The sequence below is a fragment of the Schistosoma haematobium genome, chromosome 1 (genome assembly GCF_000699445.3).
Source record: "Schistosoma haematobium chromosome 1, whole genome shotgun sequence".
Lineage (NCBI taxonomy): Eukaryota > Metazoa > Platyhelminthes > Trematoda > Strigeidida > Schistosomatidae > Schistosoma > Schistosoma haematobium.
In genome coordinates, this window is record NC_067196.1 from 77,340,930 (window position 1) to 77,364,383 (window position 23,454).

At 33.1% G+C, this 23,454-nt stretch overlaps 1 protein-coding gene across 1 annotated transcript; it reads left to right on the forward strand.

The window, feature by feature from the left end:
• Positions 1-1,516: 1,516 nt before the first annotated feature.
• ZC2HC1A (Zinc finger C2HC domain-containing protein 1A) lies at positions 1,517-21,474 on the forward strand. The gene is made up of 9 exons (XM_051209730.1): positions 1,517-1,663; positions 1,717-1,814; positions 1,853-1,926; positions 6,270-6,564; positions 15,177-15,334; positions 17,018-17,192; positions 18,042-18,103; positions 19,437-19,522; positions 19,996-21,474. Exons 2-9 carry the CDS (start codon positions 1,808-1,810, stop codon positions 20,156-20,158), a joined length of 1,020 nt encoding a protein of 339 aa, XP_051075187.1. The 5' UTR covers positions 1,517-1,663; positions 1,717-1,807; the 3' UTR covers positions 20,159-21,474.
• The last annotated feature ends 1,980 nt before the right edge of the window (positions 21,475-23,454 follow it).

The following is a 23,454-nucleotide window of genomic DNA, read 5'->3' on the forward strand; positions in this document are numbered from 1 at the left end:
GAAACTCCCCACCATGGTTCAGTAGGGAGGTCCGCATCCTTCTCCGTAAGGGAAGAAAAATGTGGGATAGATTTAGGTTACTGGGGACTGATGAAACTAAATCCCAGTATAGAAAAGTCCGGAATGCCTATGCCTCGACCCTCCGTAAGTCTAGAAAGTTGTACGAAGAAAAGATTGTTAAGGAATCCATAAAATGTCCTAAACGCTTGTATTCCTATATAAACCAAAGGACAAAGAGAAGAGGAAATATTCCTGCTCTATGGGGAGACAGCACTGCCGCATCATTAGTGGAGGACGACTTCGGTAAGGCTAAAGTGTCCTCGAACTACTTTAGCAATGTATGTACCATAGAAACACCCTTCCCGTCAGTGCATATAGATCCCCCCACACACACTGGATAGCGTGACCATTAAAGAAATCGATGTCTTTGGTCTACTAAATAAGCTCGACATAGGTAAATCCACGGGGCCCGATGAATTACATCCCAGGCTACTGAAGGAATTATCTAACTTCGTTGCGAACCCTGAACACTGAGCTACCTGTCATCCAGACATATAATGACTTAGGAGTCATCGTTAGCCAAGACTTAACGACTACTGTACACTGCCGTGCAATAGCCGCCAAAGGTTTTAGAACCTTATGGTCAATACGTAGGGCTTTAAGTCATGTTGACGCTAAGACGTTTTTAGCTTTGTACACAGTGTTCGTACGTCCTAAACTTGAGTACTGCATACTAGCCGCCAGCCCCTGCTTAAAAAAAGACAGTGAGCTTCTGGAAAAGGTTCAGAGAACGACAAATAAGCTGATTCCTGGAATAGCGAAGCTACCGTATGAAGCTCGACTGGCCAAGCTGAACCTTTTCCCGTTGTCATATCTCAGAACTAGAGGCGACTTGATTACAGTTTTCAAATTGCTTAGTGCCAAATTTGCATCTGATATGCCCTCATTTTTCTTGTCTTCCAAAACAGAGAATTTACGAGGACACTCCAAAAAAGTTCACAAGCCCAGAACAAATTACTTGTCAGCTGACTACCGAATTTCCCATCGAATCATCAACGAGTGGAACTCATTATCTCAGGACGTGGTTGAGGCTCCATCCGTCGATTCTTTCAAAAGAAAGTTGGATCAACTGGGGGACCACCATTGCCAGGACTAACACAGGCCATCAGGCCTCCTGTCCTTCCCAAACTGACTAAGGACAATATCTCACTATGATTTGATAGTTTTTTTCTCTTTTGCTATTAAATATACCCAGGTCCTTATCTGGGTGCGCCGACGGTCTACTGCCACTAGATACAGAAACCCATTAAACGAAAGCTTCTTCTATTACGTCCAGAACCATTTGAAACCAGCCACCGAAGCTCGTCGTGTAAATACTGCCTCGACCCCGTTCATAAATGCCGTAATCAGTTCCATTAGCCAAAAACGCGATGTGTTGACATGTTATCACTCAAAAATAATTCTTTATTACATCTTTAGCTAGCGGTTATTTGTTTGAATACATCACTTGGGGTTTCGCAGTAGAAACCAATGTTGACTTAAATTGCTGGGATGAAAGAAATCTAGAGCATAACACTGTCCGTTTCTTATTTTCAATTTCAGACTGTCTTAACTTCAAGCTTGTGTTGCTTATAATTGTTTTTGGTTGCTTTAGTTATTAAATGTAAGTTCATTCTATGTTCTTACGCAATCGTCGGCTCACTTTTTCTCTTACAGATAATCTCACTTACTGACCGTAGCAATCCCCCAGCACACAAGGTAACTTCAAGCTAGACACAAAGCTGCCAAAGGCTAAACGTTGCAGAGAATGGATGGTAAGACAAGTCGATACGATCGATCTTATTTACTGTAGTTGGTTCTGATGTAGAGTCCATAACACTTATTGAGTGTGCTACTTGTGGCCGACATTTTCGGGAAGATATAATTGTAAGCGTGATTTGATTGGCAATTTCACGATCATAGCGTTTTTGTTTAAATCTCTAAACCAAATTATAACATTTGCCGAAGTTTGTGATTGTGCACAATCTCAATCATTTAAATGATTGGGATTATATACGCACTTTAAGTGGTCCAGTTTGATTGCTCAAGGTGATAGTAATGAAAGCTGAACGACGAAATGCATATCTTTACTAAATTTGTATATATTCTTGCAACTTATCACGTCAATATAATATGTAGAAAAAGTCGGATACTAGAAGTATTGTTTATCTGTACTTTTCATGGATGTGATTCAGATCCTACAGGTCTACAGCTATGTATATCTTATTTAAAAGACGTTTAAGTACTTTTGAGTTGACGTGTTTACTCAAATAAACGAGTGGTAACGTATAAATTCAGACAGACCAATTACTAAAATTACAACTACACACCCAAACTTAAAAATAATTCCAAACCGTTTTGAGCAAGTAACTTCACCCATACAGTTTCAAACTATGTGGTCGACTCCTAAAATACCCATCGAACCTTCTTAGGCAATGAGATTTCTTAAACAGGAGTGACTAACACGAAAACCATGTTGCCCCAATATCACTCAATCTTGACTTTCTACAAGACTTGGTAACGTTATTTAACTTGTGTTTCTTACCCCTTCACCGAATCCGTTCAGAAATATGTGCAGCAAAGAGATTAGTTTCTCGTTTTTATGGTTGAATATAATGACTACGCGCTACATTTTTCAGGCAAAACGTTCTAGACTCCATTTTCAATAACTAACTAGCCGTGTTTACTGGTAAGACTAATTTAAGATTAATATATACACATGCGGAGACAGTAGGACTCAAGCTATAAAACTATCAAAAGACTATGTGATATGCTATTCTACACTTCATTAATCAAGAGTTTCGAAAGGTAATTTTGCAAGCGCTTACTTAGAAACAGGTAGAATTCTGATCATCTTCAAATGAAAAATAGTTTTGAAGTGTCAGTGATTCACAAACTACTAGGAACCAGATTTATGACTGCATTGTGTTTGATTTACTTTCTTGACATTTTATACATGTTGCGCATCCCTACAAACCACTGTCGAATTCGTGATAGGCCAAACTAAACATAATTAGGGGTTAAGAAAAAATATCAAACGTCATTTTACTTGCTTTCATGGTTTCATTATAAATGTTTATGCAAGCTTTGTGCGTTACTTAAGAAATGGAAGTCCAAGATATCAATAATTTCACCTTGGTTTTGTTAGTGACAAATGGGTCTTTAGAAGGGTCACCAATTCGGAAATGTAAAGCACAGAATATTACACCACCAAAAATGGATAAGGATAGTTTTATGAAGTCAACTATCATCTGACAGCTTGCTGAAACAGTTATTAGAAAAGAGGAGTAAGCATTAGACATAAAGTACCTTTACGTGGAGAATTATGACGATTGCTGATTCCTGGAATATCTCTTATATAGATTTTGCTTGACGTGATGTGTGTTATTAAAAAGGTCATATTTTGCACTTAAGAATAAGAAAGAGCTTATATTGTTTCTTAAAATAATTCTTAGGACATATATTTTCCAGACAGAAGGGCAAAATAAATAACATTTGAGTCGAACTGATATTTTAAATAAGAATCTCTGATGACATGTCAATCACAAAAGATGTTTGAAGTAAACCACAAGCATATAAATCATTCACAAATAGTTTGACGAGATGTATGACATATTGGCTTGGTTCTTTACGGTTTTGAGAAATTAGTTTTTTATAGCCTTTGGTACCAAAAGTAAGAATACAATTATCTTATAAAATGGACGAAGCTTGAAAGTAATTCGCTTATTAATTGCTTAAATCATTAAAAATAATTTCGAAAACTAATTAAAATGTTCTGTCTAACCAACAAAATATACAACAGGATTATGTTGAGGCTATAGCTGAGTTTTAAGTTCCCCTATTACTGACTGGACAGCTCGTTTATTTTAACTAGCTTAACGTAGGTGAGATTCTGATGAGCGCAATATCCAACGATCTTTCCTGTTCAGATACCCATTTGTCAAGTGAAGATTTATGTAATCTTCTGAGGGTTAGTGGTACTATTCAGTTGACCAAAATAAAGTGGGTGAAGCGAGTTATAAATGTAACGATTACTTGTTGGAGCCTAAAACTTTATCTGATAAGGAATATTTTCGTTAATTTGATGATTAAAGCCTATAACTCCTATTTACTTGTAAGTTTCACCAGTTATACCATCCATTTTAAACCCAGAAAACATAATGCATTTTCTTGGTTGGGTAGTATTCAAATCCTACCGTGTTGGCTTTACGATTGCTGGGTTAAAAATCACTCAGATGTGAGAAACATCGCGAGATATATCCCTGTAAAGTTATGAATTCTGAGAGTTTTGGATATATTTTCACGGTAATAATAACCAAGCTTAAATAATAGCAATTAAACAGCTTCACATGTCAAGATATACTGCCTCCTACTTTCTAGTCTTTATAACATATTTTTCTATTATGTGAAGTAAACATTTCTAGTTCCCTAAAAGCTGTTTTCACTATATCCTCCCTTTACGTTCACTGCCTAAAGACTAGCGAACCTCAGTTTATTTCCTGCTGGTTGACACAATTGTTTGGTGATATGTATTCATACAGATGGTTTTTCAGTTAAAACATTAAAAATCGAGTGGCTAATAAGACAAAGGTGTTAGATAAGCAGAGTTACAGCAAGAAATTTCTCAGATATTTGGAGTAACATATTTTTGTGTTTTAATGATAGCTTTAACACTATGCTTGTAAATATTTGGTAACCCTAATTTGCTGCGGGAGCTCAGTGTTTGCGACAAGGAATTTACTACGGATCCCACGAACTCTACAACTATAAAATTATCAAAGCATAATATCACCATGGAAATTTGACTTTAGTTATCATTTACAAATAGTTGTTATGGCAACACGTGTTTATTAAACTCAGACAGCAATTAAAATGAACTAGATGTTTTTGAGATCAACCTTTCGTCATAATCTAAATGCATGAAAAGACTTATTTCAAAATGTCTGGCTTAAATGAATTGTTCCAGCATATTTAAGTATTTGTAGTTCTATATTCCACTTTTAATGCTAAATACTCTTCGCTGAACCAGTTTTTTTTAATTTTATGTCTCAATGGGTATATTTTGTTTGCATTGTATTACTCTCAATAGATTTTTTCGAAACTTTTCAAGGTAGGGGTATTGATGTGACTGTTAGCGTTTACGGTAGGTGTTTCCCATCCACTATTCCTGGGATCCTTCAAGTGAAAAAATTCAGCTGTGTATGTCCGAAATCTAGTAAAAGCGATAATCTCTTGTAACATTCTCGTAAGTCTCAATCAGTAACTACAATGAGTGGCAGTCTGTAAACACTTACAGGAGTGAAACTTTTCTTCTTAATAAAGAAGTTAACATTTTGTTTGAATGTTTTATTTCACTGAATCGGTATTGTAATTACAGTCAGTTGACATGTGGACCTTTACCGTATATGTTATTTTATTGATGAACTAAACGTTTCTGACCATCATAACCTGATACTAATTAGAAAACTATTGGATATTTAAAAATATCGTATATGTGTGTTACTCTTCTTCATATGTGCTCACCAGGATTTGCTGATTATCTTTTTCCAGGATTGTTTAAAAAAATTAGCCAAGTAGTTTGTTCAGTACTATGTGCTTCGTTTATGTAGTATTGTAATATAAATGAATGACATTTATTAAAATGGAGTAAAGTTCGATTCATATTGATATAATAATAAAGCAAATCCAACAAGCCTCACAAATTACAGCCATATTCTAAGTTGTAGACTATTGCTTTTTTAGACTATAATTATCATAAATAGCTAAAAAAAAGCTTTCCTAACAATTTGATGATCATTCATATTGCTGAACGATGTCAAAACGGACTATTATACTCTTAGTTTTTGAAGCTTTCAAGATGATATTGAGTTTAATAAGTTATAATCTTGTGATTCATTTTGAAACTTCCAGAATGTACTTAAATTTATCTTTGAATTCCAACAAAACTTTGTGTAGTTAGTTTCCTATTGTAAGACTTAATAGCGTTTTTACCGTAGCTATTTCAACTTCCGTTTGAGCAGTATAGTTTATCAAATTTAACAAAAACAGAAGAGTTGTCATTCATTCAATGGCAATCAGAATTTCAATTTATTTCTTGTTTAAAACTAAAAATTTGGCTTTAACAATCACTGAGTTTATGTTTACAAAATTTCTTTGTGATACATTTCGTTTAATTGTTTCAACGTACATTTTTCATCACATCAATTATGTTCCTTTTCTATTACATACAGAACCGACATAAAGTGGTATGCATTAAGAATTCTACAAAGAAGAGAAAACCTTTTGATAGTACTAAACAACGATTACAAGGTATAGAGGAAAAGAATCAAAACATATTAGGAGGAGCATCTGGGATTAAATCAGTTGAAACTGCACGAAAAATAGCTCAAGTTGAAGCACGCAAACATCAGTGGAGAAAAAAGCATGAAGAATTTATCAGTGCAATTAGGGCTGCAAAAGAGTATACAGTTGCAAAACAGACTGGTAAACCTTTGCCACCTCCTCCACCGCCAGCTATTGATCCAGGTTAGAAGTAGTAGTATTTCTATTTAGCGTATATATTTTGACTATTGTCAAGCATTTCTAATACATGTGGATATAATATCTTGAGAACACTACTGAAGGTATTTTTTTAGTGAGGGTGATCAACAATGAAAGACAATTTTATTTTTCTATTTTCTGACGTAGTATCAGTGAGCAGCATCATTACTTCCAATATAAACAATTTTGTGATTGGTTTGAAGCTCATATTTCTGTTTTTCTTGGTTTATGTACTTGATATATCGGGAATTAGATATCCAAGATTCTATATCGTATTGACATATAATCGGTTACGTTGATCTGCGTGCATCCACTATATACATCCAGTTATTAAATGTTTTAAATTTTATCTATGTAATTTCCATTTTTACTAATTTTATGTTTTATATTATTTTGTCACTCTTTATTTCTAAGTCCGCTACTTTTGTCATATGACTATGTGATATTTTGAAGTATTATGCTTTCATTCTAGACCTCACAATGTTCCGTATGCCGATGCACTGTCATGACTTCTGTTATATCCTAGCGGCGATTACATTATGGGTAAATTCTGTGAGCTATTAATGGACCAATATTATATATATATTCTCATAGTATAACTATTGAGTAACTAGATCATGACCTAAAGACTATTATTATACGATTTACTATTCTTAGGTTATACCTAGTTCATTAATTACAGTCTTTCATAATCACAGCCACTTTTTGGCTTGATAATGTACAATTATTATTTTTTATTTATGGTATGATGTGGTCTGGTTTGCTTGTAATAAACTAATTATGTTTGAAATATATGATTCCTATAATAATAGTTGATATTGGCGTTCTGGTTTCAACAGGCAGCGCTAGGCTGCTCATACCAGTTGTTGTGGCACAGTGTTAAGATTGTATAAGTCACGTTCTTATTGGTGAATCAGTCACGTGATATATTAACCGGCCATAAGTCACAATAACTTCTAAGACGTTTACAACAAATACAATCAGATTCAAAACCTTATTTTTTATCGTCAACAGCGAACAGACAAAAATAGTGCCCAGAAACTAACTAAATACTATACTAACTTATAATACCTGTAATTGCCCTGAAGTTTGTCTCAAGGTCTTATTGATTTATTTAGTGACTGATTAAACATTGTGATTAGTTCATCCGGACTATTCACAAAATTACTTATCAGTACATTGATTTAACAAGATACAAGACAGGTCAACAATTTAACATAATCATCCATCCATTGAAATTAGAAACAAACTGAGTTTATAACATACCCAAAATAAAACTACCTGAAAACCATTCATTTCCAGTTTAAAATCCTCTAGAAAATAGTGATTTTTCAGTTTCCTGCTGCATTTTTGATGTGCATGGACCCTAACGTTTAGTTAACCACAAATAAATACCTTAAACTTAATAAAAAAATATATGTTATATAATCAATTGCTTTTGTATAAAACATTCGAAAATATTGTTAATTTAGGACAGTTAGTTAATTTTCTAACTAACTGACCATTTAGTGTATAAACTAAAAGTCATTAATTCTTTGATTATAGAAGTTTTAAACATACTTTTCAATCGAAAAAATAGATTAGTATCAGAGGGAGTTTTGTGGAGATTGCAGTGATTTTAATAATTGGGATCATGAGTCAATTGAAGCTAGACCACCATAGAAAACCTGAAAGCACTGGATAGCCGTTTCGTCCTATTGTGGGACTCCTTAGCAGTGTGCATCCACGACCCCGCCTCCTGGGGTTAGAACCCAGGACCTACTAATCTCGCGCGCGAGCACTTAACCACTAGACCAATGAGCCGGCATCCAACAGTGTTAATGTCTCATTTCAACTAATCTACGAAATTGAGCAACACATCCACCATTGTATCAATGAGTTACTATCTCACAACAGACCTATTTGAACTCCACCGGTCGCTGCTTCTCACTAGAACTCCAGGATATACATCTTGAAGCCAGTCACTAGTGAGCATATGTTGATTAGTATCAGAAGGGGTTTTGTGGAGATTGTAGTAATTTCAATAGTTGAGATCATGAGTCTCTAGTTTTAGTAAAAGCCTTAATACAATCAAAATTTTTGTATACTGTTAAAAAATACACGTTAAGAAATAAAATCTTTATTAATAATAATTTTAAACAAAAAGTTAATCTGTTTTTCACTGTTCTCTGGTTACATTGAAATTTTTATGAGAATAATATGTTATGACAAAGGAACAAATTTATAATTGTTTGAGTAGACAATCAATTCTACTTATTGTTTTATATCATTTGTCAAATAACGCATTTTTAGTCTTCGTGTTCTTTTTCTTTCTAGTGTATTGTAATTCATAGTTATAATCACTGAAGTTCAATCAGTATATACGTTTAACTATTATTTCCAGATAAACTCAATCAACTAAGTGATAAAAATTGGTGATTACCCAAATGGAATTAAAAGTTGACTTATAATAAAACTGAAATTGTCTATCTATTTTATGTTTAAATGAAATACAGTCCAAAATTATAAATTATTAATAACTTTTGAGGTCAGAATTTCTAATCATAGTTAGTCGTACAACCAATTTATACTTTCATGTCATCCTGTTAACTATTTATGGACTTTGAAGGTTGATTATGGGAAATGAGCTTTTTTAAAGGTAATCTCTTGAATTAACTTTTCGTATTTTTATTCTTTCTTAATCTTCTCCTTTACGGATTTGTGATTGGTTGTTTGCCAATTTCTTTTGTTTTCTTCAATCGATTTAAATGCATAAAGTCTATGTAAAAACGGTAAGTCAGTTGAATTTAAGTGGATCTGATCTCTTTCCCATACACTTTGGTAGTATATAGTGATAATAATAGAAGTCAAACCCATAGTTATTTTTCCCTAATACATTGTTTGTATTTTGCAGTCATAGTAGCAATTGATGAATTGTTTTGTGTTATTTAGGGGATGAAACTATTGGTTTCTTGACAAAAGCAAATAGCTGCTTTTTTATTAATCAGTAGTAAAAATTGATGTTGAATTTTATGTGAATTTTTTTAAAGTTTTTATTAGGTAGCTATACCGATTGTAACGATAATAATGAGGTATATTTATGTACAGTTGGGCCTAAATTTTATTGGATGATCGCCCATAATAATAGCATACTAAAACAGTTAGGTTAATATTACTCTATAGGTTGAATGGTTTCATTCAATATTTATATATTGTTATATTGAGTTTGACATTGATTATTATTTTGACCATTATTTATCATTTTCCATTTAATCCACACTTGCTTGACGTCCTGTCTTAACGTGTAATAAGTCCCTTATTTGTTTATAGATTGATGAGGAAGTAGTATGCTGAGTCCATAATCTTCAGGTTTTCCATCGAATACGATATCGTGGTGGTAGAGAAGATCCATAGCTCAAAAGAATTATTATAGTTGAGTTCTGTCTAAAATGCACGTTAATGACATTGCATATAAAAAATGGAAACACGATTAAAATACCTAGTTTAGGGAACATGTTTCCACCAAGAAATTATATCCTGAAAGCGCTATTTTGGAATCCACAACTCCTTATTGACAACTTCAATCATTTCTCAATATAACGTGACTATCATCTTACACAAGTGATAATAATAGTCTCTTTTTCGAATAGGCTAACCACTATTCCAATTGATAGATACCTAGACATTTTTAACAGTTAATGTGAAGGAATTAATCAAGATGAGGTAGCAAACAACGAAAGCTATTTCTGGGACATTTTCTAGCTTAATTAGAAATCTGTATCATGCTAACGTTTAGTTTTGTATCTTTTTTATTTTATAAATCATGAACTTTTGTCTAATGTATAAGTCGCTGTCATGTTCTCTTCCACTCCAAAATTAATGTAGTTTAAACGTGACTCTTGTATTCTATTTTTTCTACTCTAATATTTCAGTTTGAAGTTAACTACATTTTTCTCATTCCTTGCGCGTTGTAGTCCTGTTAGTTATATATTTATTCATGTATCTCTTTTGACTTAAATCAGGCATAAATCGGATATACAGTCCCAGCTAAATCATCTCTCTTGACTTACCAAACAATCAGATCATAGGTCAGTAGTAGAGTAATTTTCTCTTCTTTCTTCTCTAAAGGCCGTTATGTTGCAGACTGAACTCACGCGTTAAGTGCCAACGTTGGACTACGTAACCTATCACATCAATCCCGCCATCGAGGCATCTCTCCCCGTGTATTTAGCAAAGATTAGTGAGCAGATGAATCAAGATCGTATAGCAACCCAAGTGCAATTGAGTTTGTTCACATTTAATTCGATTGTCATTTTGTTAACTTATTAACGAACTGAGTTATCCGTACAACAACAAATTATCTATATCATTGTATCTTTATTATTGTTGCGAACGTATGAACATGTATGATTGAGCATCGCTTACTGCCTACGCATTTATTCACGCCGCTAGCCTTACTATTAGCCGCTTAATTGATTCGATGATTCATTCATTTCACTATGCGTATATATGTCCATGTTATTCATTGCTCTCTCTCTCGCTTATCTGTACTCGCTTGCTTAACGCACCTGTAATTTTGGATATCTGTGTGTGGTCCCATAATAAACGTAATCAACACTTTGTATTCGCCTTTTGGTTAATATACCGTTGAGGCGTTATCTAGTGACGGTTATCAAGACGGACTTATACGAAGCTTATTGATTATATTGAATACCGACCACCACAGTCATAACAGTGATTTACTAATTTACTTACTTACACACCGGCTAAAGCATTGAAGTCAGACATAGTGTGGTATATTGCACTTATGTCAACAGATATAATATGTAAAACCAATCAGAAGTGGAATGCTTGGCATCAGAAAGTTAAGAAGATCGAATTAAGGAGATCAGGAATGTAAACAGAATAATTGTGACAAAAACAGGCATGAAGGAACAATGAAGTTTGTAAGAGACAATTGACGGAAGATGTGCAAGTGAAGTATTTAATGTATGGTTTTCATATTTGACCAAAGAACTGTAATTTTGTGTGAGACAGTAATCTTATCTTCCCCCAGCTGATTTCTCATTAACTGAAAAGATGCTCCGTGTTCCATTTAGAAGGATTCGTGAGGTTAGACTGGTGCCGACAGACTGAAAAGAAGGATACTTCTTCAAAATACCAAACAAAGATCTCAGTAAGTGTAAGAACTACAGAGGCATCACTCTGCTATTGATACCAGGGAACGTTTTCAGTGGAGTGTTGCTGAATTGAATGAAAGATTCAGTAGACGCCGAACTTTAAGATTAACAGGCATGATTCTGTATGGATAGATCGTATACCGACGGAATCGCGACACTACGCACCATTGTTGAACAATTAATAGAATGGAACTCATCACTATACACCAACTTCCTTGATTATTTGAAAGCGTCTGACAGTGTGTAGAAGAATCTTATAGAACCTTCTTCAACACTATGGAATGAGTAGCTGAGGGGATCGTTGACATCATCCGGAATTCATACGACGTCTACACTTTAAAGTGGCACATGGAGGATAGCTGACGGGTGCATGTGAAGACCAATATCAGACAAGGCTGCTCACCCTCTCCCTTACTCATTTTTCTGGTGGTTGACTCGATTATGAAGACTTGTACATCTGAGGGGAAGCACGAAATACAATAAACAGCTTGGATGCAACTAGATGACTTGAACTTCGCATATGACCTAGCCCTTCTGTCCCATATGCACGAACAAATGGAGGTAAAGGCAGCCAGTGTAGCAGCGGGCTCTGCATTAATAGGCTTCAACATATACAAGGGTAAAAGCAAGATCCTCAAATACAACACAACGAGCACCAATCTAATCAAACGTGAAGGAGAAACTCTGGAACAGGTGGAAAGTGTTACGTACCTGATCAGCATCATCGATAAACAAGGAGAATCTGATGCAGAAATAAAGGCACAGATTAGCAAAGTAAGGACCGCATTCCTTTAGTTGAAAAGCACACCGAACTCAAAACAACTGTGTGCAAGCCAACATCAAAGTCATAATATTCAATGCGGACGTCAAGGTAGTTCTACTTTATGGAGCTGAAACTTGCGCAACTACTACAACCATCATCTAAAAGGTACAAAAATTTATAAACAATTGTCCACATAAGATACTCAGTGTCCGTTGACCCGATGCCATCGGCAACAACCTACTGTGGGAGATAGCAAAACAATTTCCATTTGAAGAAAAGAGAAAAAGAAGTTGGAAGGGGATAGGACATACATTGTGAAAATTACCAGACTGCATGACGAGGCAAGCGCCAACTTGGAGTCCTGAAAGTGAAAGAGAAATACCAAAGAACACATTCCATAGGAGATTGATAAAAGACATAAAAAAATGAATAACAACTATGAAGGATTGCTCAGAACAAAGTTGGGTGGTAAATGCCAGTGAACTGTCTATACTCCACCGCGAGAGTAACAGGTATAGGTAAAGAAGTAAGTGATTAAGATGTCCTGTAAGAAGTAGTTAAGTATATAAAATCCTCAACATTATGCCTAAATTCAACCTCATTGACCTTCAATGAGACATCATAAAAACAAACAAACGGTGTGGAAAGGAATCACCCGTGTCCCTCGATTTTAGGTATATGGAATTAAATATTTTAAATAATGGCATTACACCAAGAATTTGGCTCAGGTATATATATGATAATTTTGTTATCATCAAAAACGCATTTCTAAGGACGTTTACGAAACTGACTAATACATTTTCGTCGCGCATTAAATTCACTTTCAAAATGAAAAATAAATATAATGAGCTGTTTTTTTTTATTGTTTACCGAAAAGATACCTAGGTAATACTAAATATCTAACAATCTATTGTAAAGCAACTCACTCCAATCGTTATATTGAGTTTAATTGAGCACATCCATTTGAAAACTTCGTAAATTGAAAATTCAATCGAGAGTAGCAGTGCATGTTATTTTCTATGATCATCAGATTGATATTGAAAATGCCAAAATAATTCAACAAGGCTTTTCCAAATACGAAAAAAGGGCGACCATCTGAAACTTTCCATATATTGCTAAATCCTACTGCCTTCAGTAGAAAAGATCTTACCATCCATTTAACTTGAACCATTAATTCAAGTTACGACATCTAATTTTATTCACACCTCAAACATACACAAAGGGAAAACTAAGATCTTCAAATTCAAAGCGGAGAACAGCAATCCAATCACTCTTGATGGCGAAACTCTGGAAGATGTAGAGTCCTTCACATACCTGGGAAGCATCATCGATGAACAAGGAGGATCCGATACAGACGTAAAGGCAAGGATCGGCAAAGCAAGGGTCGCATTCCTACAATTGAAGAACATATGGAACTCAAAACAACTTTCAACCAATATCAAAGTGAGAATCTTCAATACGAACGTCAAAACAGTCACTTCTACTGTTTGGAGCTGAAACTTGGAGAACTACAACAACCACAATCAAGAAAGTACAAGTCTTTATAAATAGCTGTCTACGCAATATACTCAACATCCATTGGCCGGATACCATCAGCAATAGCCTTCTGTCGGAGAGAACAAACCAACTTCCAGCTGAAGAAGAAATTGGGAAAAGACGATGGAAATGGATAGGACATACATTACGCAAATCGTCAAACTGCATCACGAGGCAAGCCCTAACTTGGAATCCTGAAGGGAAGCGAAAAAGAGGAAGGCCAAAGAACACATTGCGTCGGATAATAGAAGCAGATATGAAAAGGATGAATTACAACTGGACGGAGCTAGAAAGGATTGCCCAGGACAGGGTTGGATGGAGAACGCTGGTGGTGGGCCTATGCTCCTTCACGAGGAGTAACAGGCGTAAGTAAGTAATTAAGCAAACCACTATCGCATATACAAATTCAACTCTACCTTCTTAAATCACAAATATCACACTCTTCATACACATTAACCTGCGTGCAAATAAGCAAACATGTCTCACAAAAATCGCCTTATCCGGACTAACGTGACACTTAATTATATTAAGTATTCCTGCTATTTTCTTTTATACTATTTGAATTTGTGATGATTTAGATTGTTTGTTTCTTTATACTCTGAAGAAGTAGCTCACACTGATTTACGAAACGTCAGGAAATTTATTTTCTCCTTGGGATATTACAAATGTAACACTACTTTTTATTAAAACTATAGGAAATCTTTTTCGAAACTGTTTAACTTCGAATTCATGATTATTGTTTTCTGTAAAGTTTGTTAAAATTTGTTCATTTTAAAAATGATATTTTATCATGGACAGATAAAATTACGTTGCTCTGCAATAATTACTTTTTGTAGTTTATGTAAACATTTTTTGTGAGCTACCAATATCTTCAGTATCCTGCAAGGTTTCTGATGAACAGTAAAATTATGGACATCATGTTGGAATATTTGAAGCAGCGTATAAAAAAACTAATATTCTACCTTTCAATTTTGATTATATTCATTTATGCAAAATGGTTGCTCAGTGTATTTACTTTGTTTGGATATTGTAAGAGATATCATTCTCAAAATGTAGTTGGTTCTCGCGAGAATTGTACTTTTTGAAAACGTTATTTGTAAATATTCTTTGTTATTTTTTCTAAATAATTATATTTATAGATCTAATTCAATGTGAATACTGTCTAAGAAGATTCAACGAGAAAGCTGCTGAACGTCATATCAAGTTTTGTCGTGAAAAACATTCACGTTTACCAACTAACAATGCATCATCTAACACAACCGGAATCGGTCGTCTACGTGCTACCACACGTACAACGGTACGCTCGATTAAATGTTTGTATTTACGAAAGAATAAAGCCAATTTTATCACTTTGACTGGGAATATTTATTCTGGTAATTATTACCATTGAAAAGTGAAACGTTTAATATCAAGTTTCAGTAGGTGATATTATTTTAAAACAACGAACATTTGCTTACAGCCTCATACTACATTATGTAATAACTAAACTATAATAGCACAGATCACCTGGTTATAATCCAGTAATCAAACACCAATGTGTTCAGCGCAAAATTCGAATGCTTCAAATCAAATTTCCTAGGATGTATAGAATTTTGATTAATTATGATCATGTAGCTGTTCATTATGACTTGAAATTTATTCGTAATTTATTTAGAACAAATGTTTCCTGCTACTATTGAAATCCGAACGAAATTCACATGAATGCCACTTTAGCTCATCATGAAAATCGTAAATAAATGCTGATTATGAAACTAATATCACCAATAACAATAAATAGTTGTCCCTTAATATCTCATACTGATTGGAGCCGGACATGTAAACCATTGGATGTCAGATTTGGTGGCCTGAAGGTTAAGAGCTAGCCTTTAGACACGAACGTCCTGTGTTTGATCTCCAGTGGAGATGTGGACGTTCAGAGAAACAAAGCGATACTGAACTGACAAATTCTGGCCATAAGTTATTGTATGCAACAAACAGTCACTGCCCATGTAGCACTAAGCATTAGAAATTCATTTATAATTCAGTGTCCATTGGTTGATTTCATAGAAATGTTTCTGCTAATGTTATGAAGCCGAATATTTTAGGAGTATTTTAAACTACTTGTTAGTAGTATAAATAATCTAGACAATATTCGTAACTAAATATTGCATTTCCACTCGAAAATTGTAAGCATTTCACTTCACTAGGATGACTGGTGATAGCTAATATCAAAAATGGATAGTTTTGGTGTATAGTGATGAAATTGATAAAATTTAGTGAGTACTCCAACCCATATTTTCGAACAGTCTCATATATACACTATGGTTAGCAGTGGAATCCAAAACATGCATTGCATTATTTTTGGAAGTGGTTTTTTGTATGTAAGTTGTGGCTTGAATAAATGTTTTACTCTCTCAATCGAAATATTGCGCTAATCATTCAAATTACTCTTAAGTATTTTAGAGTGATAATGAAGTTTCACAGCTAGAGAGGGTGCATTTAAAGATGATTGATTTCTCGAGTTGAATTTTTCTAAGAAACATTTACCTGCTAAATACTTCTTCAAAGTAGACATACCAGTTACCAGTTCACTGAAGAATAGCAGCACAAGTTTCACAATCTTGTTTTTCTATTTGCTTTTGAAAACGAACGCATGATATTGTTGAAAATCATTATTTTCCAGAGTTCATCTTTTGTTTTAGTAAAGTAGTTATTTTTTTTAATAAACTTAATACTGTGAGGAAATCTATTCTACGAATTCTATCTCATTAATAATCGACTAATCGTTACTAGCGACTTACGTGAATTGATTGGAACTTTAGAGACGTTCGTATGATCTTTAATTACTAATAAAATAGTTTCCTGTTTTGTCCGAAGGCGAAATGTCATTTAGTAATAGTAGTAATATGACCCTAAATTTAACCCACATTTATTTTAAGTGCTTAATCTCTCTTTCTATTTGATATTTATCTGTTTACTGATTGACTTATATTATGTTTAGGCTTCAGCTAATATTGATCCTACAATACGAAATAACAGAAAAGGCTCAAGTACTTCTCATACACAAAATAATTATGGATTACATACTAACGATGAGAATCATAGTCGAACGTTACATAATACAAATTCAACACGAAACACAAAACATGGAATACCACAACTAGTCAAACCAACACGTAATCGATGTGATATTTTTTTACTTAACAGGTTATTTTCTTGTCTATTTTCTACTTTAAACTAAAATGTTGTTCAGAGAGTGAAATACTTGAAATAAAAATATAAGTAATCATTCTATATTTTTTAAACTAGAGATTACCTTATCATATTTCAAACTGAAAACAAACACAAAGCATCCAATTATCGGGCACAAAATGTTCAATCTGACACTTATAGAGTTTATCAATAATCTTGTCGAAAATTAATGACTTAGAGTCCAGCAGAGAACGATATTATCCTCGTGTATGTGTTGGTGGTAAACGATGATATATTATACTGATCACTAAGATATTATCAAAAAATATTAACAGATTTCTTCCAATATTTAAATGATATAAAAGTGGTTATTTGTTTCACCTAAGTTATCAACTGTAACTTTTAAAAAGATTTTTTTTAACTGATTTATTAAGAATGTTGTCTGTAAGTTAATGAAAAACTATTAAATTAATAACTTTGAACTGCAATTTTCTGTTTAAGATCGAAAGTTGATCATCCATTTTATTGAATTCAACAAACGATGTATCTTATTTAAAATAATAATTCCTGTGTGTTTAATTCTGTAATAGTCAATAACCAATCAAGTACAGTGATAAATGATCAAAAAAGTTCATATTATCGTTTATTATTTAATATTAATAATGTATATGGGATAAAAATCAATTACTTTGCTTATAAATCAAGATTTTACCACTTTTCACTGATATACAAATTATTTGGTATTGAAACCAAGTCAGATTTCATTCGTATCATAATAACATAGTTTACGTTCATTCATTAGCAAAACTACCATGTTTACTTTTAACTTTTAGAAAATCCTTCAACCACCGGTGTTCGAAATTCTAGTGAATTACGTAAAAATCAGGATGAAATGGTATGCACCTTTTTTATTTATAACAGAACACTCAAATATTCATATTTATATAACATAAAATTTTAAACTAAGGTGAATAACATAAAAATAACTGTGATGTAAATTTAGTATTTACATTCACCCCCACATTGGAAAAACAAACAAATTTTAACGCCTTCCCGTAATGCACACCTCTAAGACGTCACTCAATGATGTCAGTAATTTTAAAAATTATGTAATTGTTGGGATATTCAGGAAAATATCCCAAAGATTATTATATTAGGTCTAATGCTATTCTTGGACTTGGAAATGGTATCATTTTCTTATTGGTCAATATTTATTTAACCTGTCACTTTCCTGTTGGCCAATATTGTACAATGTTATTTCCTATTTTATGGTACGATGTGGTCTGCTTGATTGGTATATAAACAGAGTATGTTTGAAATATAACGATTCATATCTCCGAGGCTGAGACTTGCATTCTGGACTCAACTGGCTGGGTTAGATAGGGAAGCGGGACCAATCAGAACCCTAGGCCGTTCTTAAGTGTTTGCGCGTCTTTGGTTCGATCGATAATACGCTTCGTTCTAATCTGCGGTTAAGTCATAACAGTAATCCTCTATTATTGCTTTATGATGGATGTAAAAGCCTTTAATTTGTGCATTGATTACCTTTTTAATGAGTCCTAGTAATCAATCGTAGTTACAGCCTGAGATAATTTACTTCTCAGCGTACCATATCTTTAGCTATTTAAATGAAAAAAACATGCCTCTAGACATATTAAGCACATATTTTAGTTACACTTAAATTGATCAATATGTTTTTTTAATATTTACGGGCATACCCTCAAGATTTGTTGCTACTGCCAAGAAAAAAACCCACGGTCGTCTTAATGTTAGCCAACAAAGGTTATGCGTATACCTTTTCATTCAACTAATAAAAACTGTGTGATGAGATAGGCAGTTAAAATCTGCAAAATTTCTCACTTCACATGATTTTCACACACATATGAGCAACATTCCAACATAACACACTTTTATGGATTAATGGCTAAAAGTCATTTAATTTTGCACAAATTTTTATTAATGTAACATTTTGGTTGATGTGACTTGAGTCAAGTAGAATTACAGTGAACACCGAAATCTGGAATTTAATATTTGTAATCATTCTAGATAAGAAAATCTTATAATAGGAAGTGGTCATTAAAGAATATTCATTGTAATGAAAACTGATTTATAACTGACGGATATGATAATTGTGCAATGGAATACTGTCTTATTGATTAAGGACCTTAATAAAATATTTTTGAATTTTAAAGAATAAGATGTTTGTATTTATTTCTCTTATCTTTTAGATAAAATCACATATCTCATCAAATAACCCAAAAGAAGAGACACCACATAGCAATAATAAACGAGGCTTACCGTCAAGTCAAATGCGGTATGTGTTATTGGATAAAAGTATTTTAATGATAATAATAAAGATTTTGAAAATTCAATAACAACTGGTACAATAGAATTTAGTTGGATTATGAACTCACTACATGTTTATATAAAAGATATCTATAGCCATAATGAAAATTCTACAACTGAAATTAAACAATAAAGACATTTTGCAGATAACTAAGGATTTCTAGATTTAGGCATAACTTGATGGAAACTGGAACCTTTCGGCTCAAAATACAGCCGCAACAATTACTGTCATACTAAATCATCCATCAGAACTTTCAAGATTAATACACCGAAAGGTTCAATATTAAAGTAAAATAAAGAAAAGTTTATCAAAGACACATTATCTAATGAAGTAAATTGAAATTTACAAAATTTGTTCGATTACTCGAAATTTCCTCGTTTTATGCATTATTAAGCTTCATACATTCATGTATAATAAACTTATTTATTATTTCATTTTAGACAACCAACACATACAAGCAAAACAACTAGTTATGCACAAAACAGCTCGAAAGGAGTAACAAATGATAAATCAAATAAAGTTTGTTCTGAATGTGGTTATAAATTTCCAACTTCAGCTGTAAGATTTTGTCCTGAATGTGGTGTACGACGTATGGTAGTTTAATTGTCAAGTACATACATACATTTCCTTTTGAAACTATTATATTGTATTGTAAGAATAATATTCCTCATTAATAATACCAATAAAAACTGTAATACTTCACTCGAAATTTCTGTTAATACAAGTTAATTAGACTTGAACTTTTTTATTCTCTCAATGTATGTCATATAACTTTTATGTAGATCATGTATTTCAAAGAGATTTTACTATTCAGTACACGTAAAATATCGCTCAAAACAAATAAATTGATATAATTTTATTATAGATCTTTAAAATATTTCATATTGATGAATGTCGTCTCCTTCACAGTGTTGTCAGTCATTTCACCATAGATAATAAGTTTAAAACATTTGCACATACCATGTATGCAATATATATCATTAGACTAATGATAAAGAATTCTTAAATTTCATTCAGTGTTATACTACTGTAGATGTGTATTATAAATAGTTTTGTGTACTCAATGTTTATCCGTTAGATTTTATTCATATTTATCATTCACAATAATCATATTCCTTCTTTTTGTTTCTATAAAGATTCATTTTCTACGAAAATCATATTTCATTTACTTTAACATTATAACACTTTATTAATTCATAAACAATAGTTTTTAAAAAAATATGTATAATCTGTGATTTTTATCCATGTGTTCTTTTGAGAAATTAAAATATACAATGTAAACTCCACTGTTTTTACAAATTGTTTCCAATATCACAATCATAAATATCATCTGTTCACAGTTATTTTATTGATAATTAAAATTAAACGAGCTTCAATAACTATCTTCTTTTGGTATAAGCACCCGGGTAGTATCATAACGCACACACACACACACATACAAATCAAGTGACTTGTGTGGTGCATATGTATTCGGTACCTCTTTGTATCAATATTAATGTGTTAAAATAAATAAATCTATCACCCCAATCATATTCTGTCATGAATGAGTTAATCTATCGTCACTAAATAAAATTTAGTAGTCGGTAATCACAAACTGACTTACATTGAAACTGTACCAACTGACTTTAACACAGTGGTTCCAATGGCCAACCTAAAGAACTGCAGTTCCATCACTGGTAGGGTCAAAGGTGTACACTGCTAAAGAGTTCTATATTTGGATAAAACAGCTGTCTAGTACTCCTTGGTTTTCAATGTCACTTTAACTGTGACAAACACAACCTAATTTGTTTCTTGAAACTTTGTCCAAATTAATTCTTAAAACCACCAATTAATAACATGTAGCTATTTAATGACTTGATTTTTTTGTCAAAGTGAAACTTAATTGCTACTTTTAGAATATATTATATGGATTGACAATGTCCATATAATACTACATGTAAATATCGAACAAAACTCGATATGGATAAAGTTGTATATTCATAAAATACTACTTATTTACAATAAATTTACTAATATATTACATAAATCTTATTATCATTAAAATTACTTACGAAAACTCATGATTTTGTATTATATGAACTAAAACCAAATGAGCAAAGCTTTATAAAATCTAAAAACCTTGTATTTCTAATAGTATTTGAAAACTATTTATAGATTTACGTAACATCTAGGAACAGATCAGCATTTCGAAATCACTTATACAAAGTTGATTAATTTGTAGTCCATATTATATTTATAGGTGTACATTGACACCAAAATATGTACACTATTAAACAGGTAGCAACCTGAATACAGAAAACTATAAAATAATTTAGGCAATATATATTAGGGTAAAACGTCTGCTAATCATGCGGATACATTTCTCCCTTAATTAAGTGAAGAGTGCACACTGATTCGTTCAGAGAAATACAGTTCGTGTCGTAATAACAGATTGCAAAGGAGTAAATTTAATAAACATCTTATCACTTCAATACAAACGAATCACCTATAAGAGCTAGTGGCTTAAGCAATAGCCAAATCTTACTAATTTAGATATCAGTCTATTGCTAGTCTTATGGTAACGCAAAAACATCATAATAACCAAGAATACCTATGAAAGTTGTCTGTTGAATACAAGTTTCATTATTAGTTACAAAAATAAAAGCACTACAAATCGTGATTTTAAACAGGATATTATCCCAAGAAATAAGGTTTAACAGAATATCCTCCTGACGATTTTATGCTGTATGAAGGACTGAATACACTTATCGGTTTACTGGCAACCGACCACCTCTGTTGAACGAATCTAAAAGATACTGAAAACTCATGTACATACCATTTATTAATGCACATTGTTATTCCATCACTCCTAATTCCCTTTCTGATTTGCTTCAAATCTAGTGAATTGTAGTGGCCGGAAAGTACTAGACTTGGGAGAACGTTTCAATAAAAAAAATCACTTACCTTGATAAGCCAGTCACTGGTGCACACCTATGTAAATGACGTGGTACCTCGTTTAGTTTAATATGCAATTTTTATATTCATCTCATGTGAAGTTAGGTACATGGGTTGTTCATCATGGGACATCCTCGAAATACAAGAAAGCACCTGCCTGATGGGAAAGTATAAAATCGTTTATATTAAAGCATACAGCTGACCATGATTATCCAGTACCAGACACTGAGTTCGAGATTATCCATAAACCCAAAAATCTAGAGGCGTACATACACACACCCCTTCTGTACAGTAGAGGCGTTGTTGAAGCAAGACATCGAGCTAGATCTACGCGTTCAAATACAGTTTGTAAGATCGCATTCTATGTTATGACCTTGTTTTTCTCTATATTTTCCCAAGATATTATTTCACAACTTTTTGTTCGTAATTTACAAGCCCTTCGAATTTTGAGTTATATGCTATCTTATCCCTAATTTTTTTTGTAAATTCGAACACATCAGATTAAGATTCAGTCAATTATTATTTTAATCAAAACGATCATCCGTATCAATTCTTATTCCCATTTATAATGGCCTTTATTTACTAACCTGTAAAATCACACCAAACTTTAAATGGTAGAAACTATGTCAATATGTCTGACGTAAATTCAACCTATACGGAAGAGGTCAACTAACGAGGTCAGAGGTTAACCGAATAAGCCAAATAACATGAGTGCAAAAGCAAACGAGGACAGCAAAACCCACGAAGACAACCAATTACGCACAAGTTCATCAGAAGAGACTGATTTAGCAGTTGTGAAATAGCTAACCTCTACACGAAGTAGGTGCTAATGATATTATTCACAAAGGCAATCAAGGCTTAACAAATAAGCTATCGGACCCAAACAAACACATCACTCATCGAAATGTATCTCTGACCGTTGATCTCACATATGTCCTATAATTTCTAATCAGCCTGATAATCCA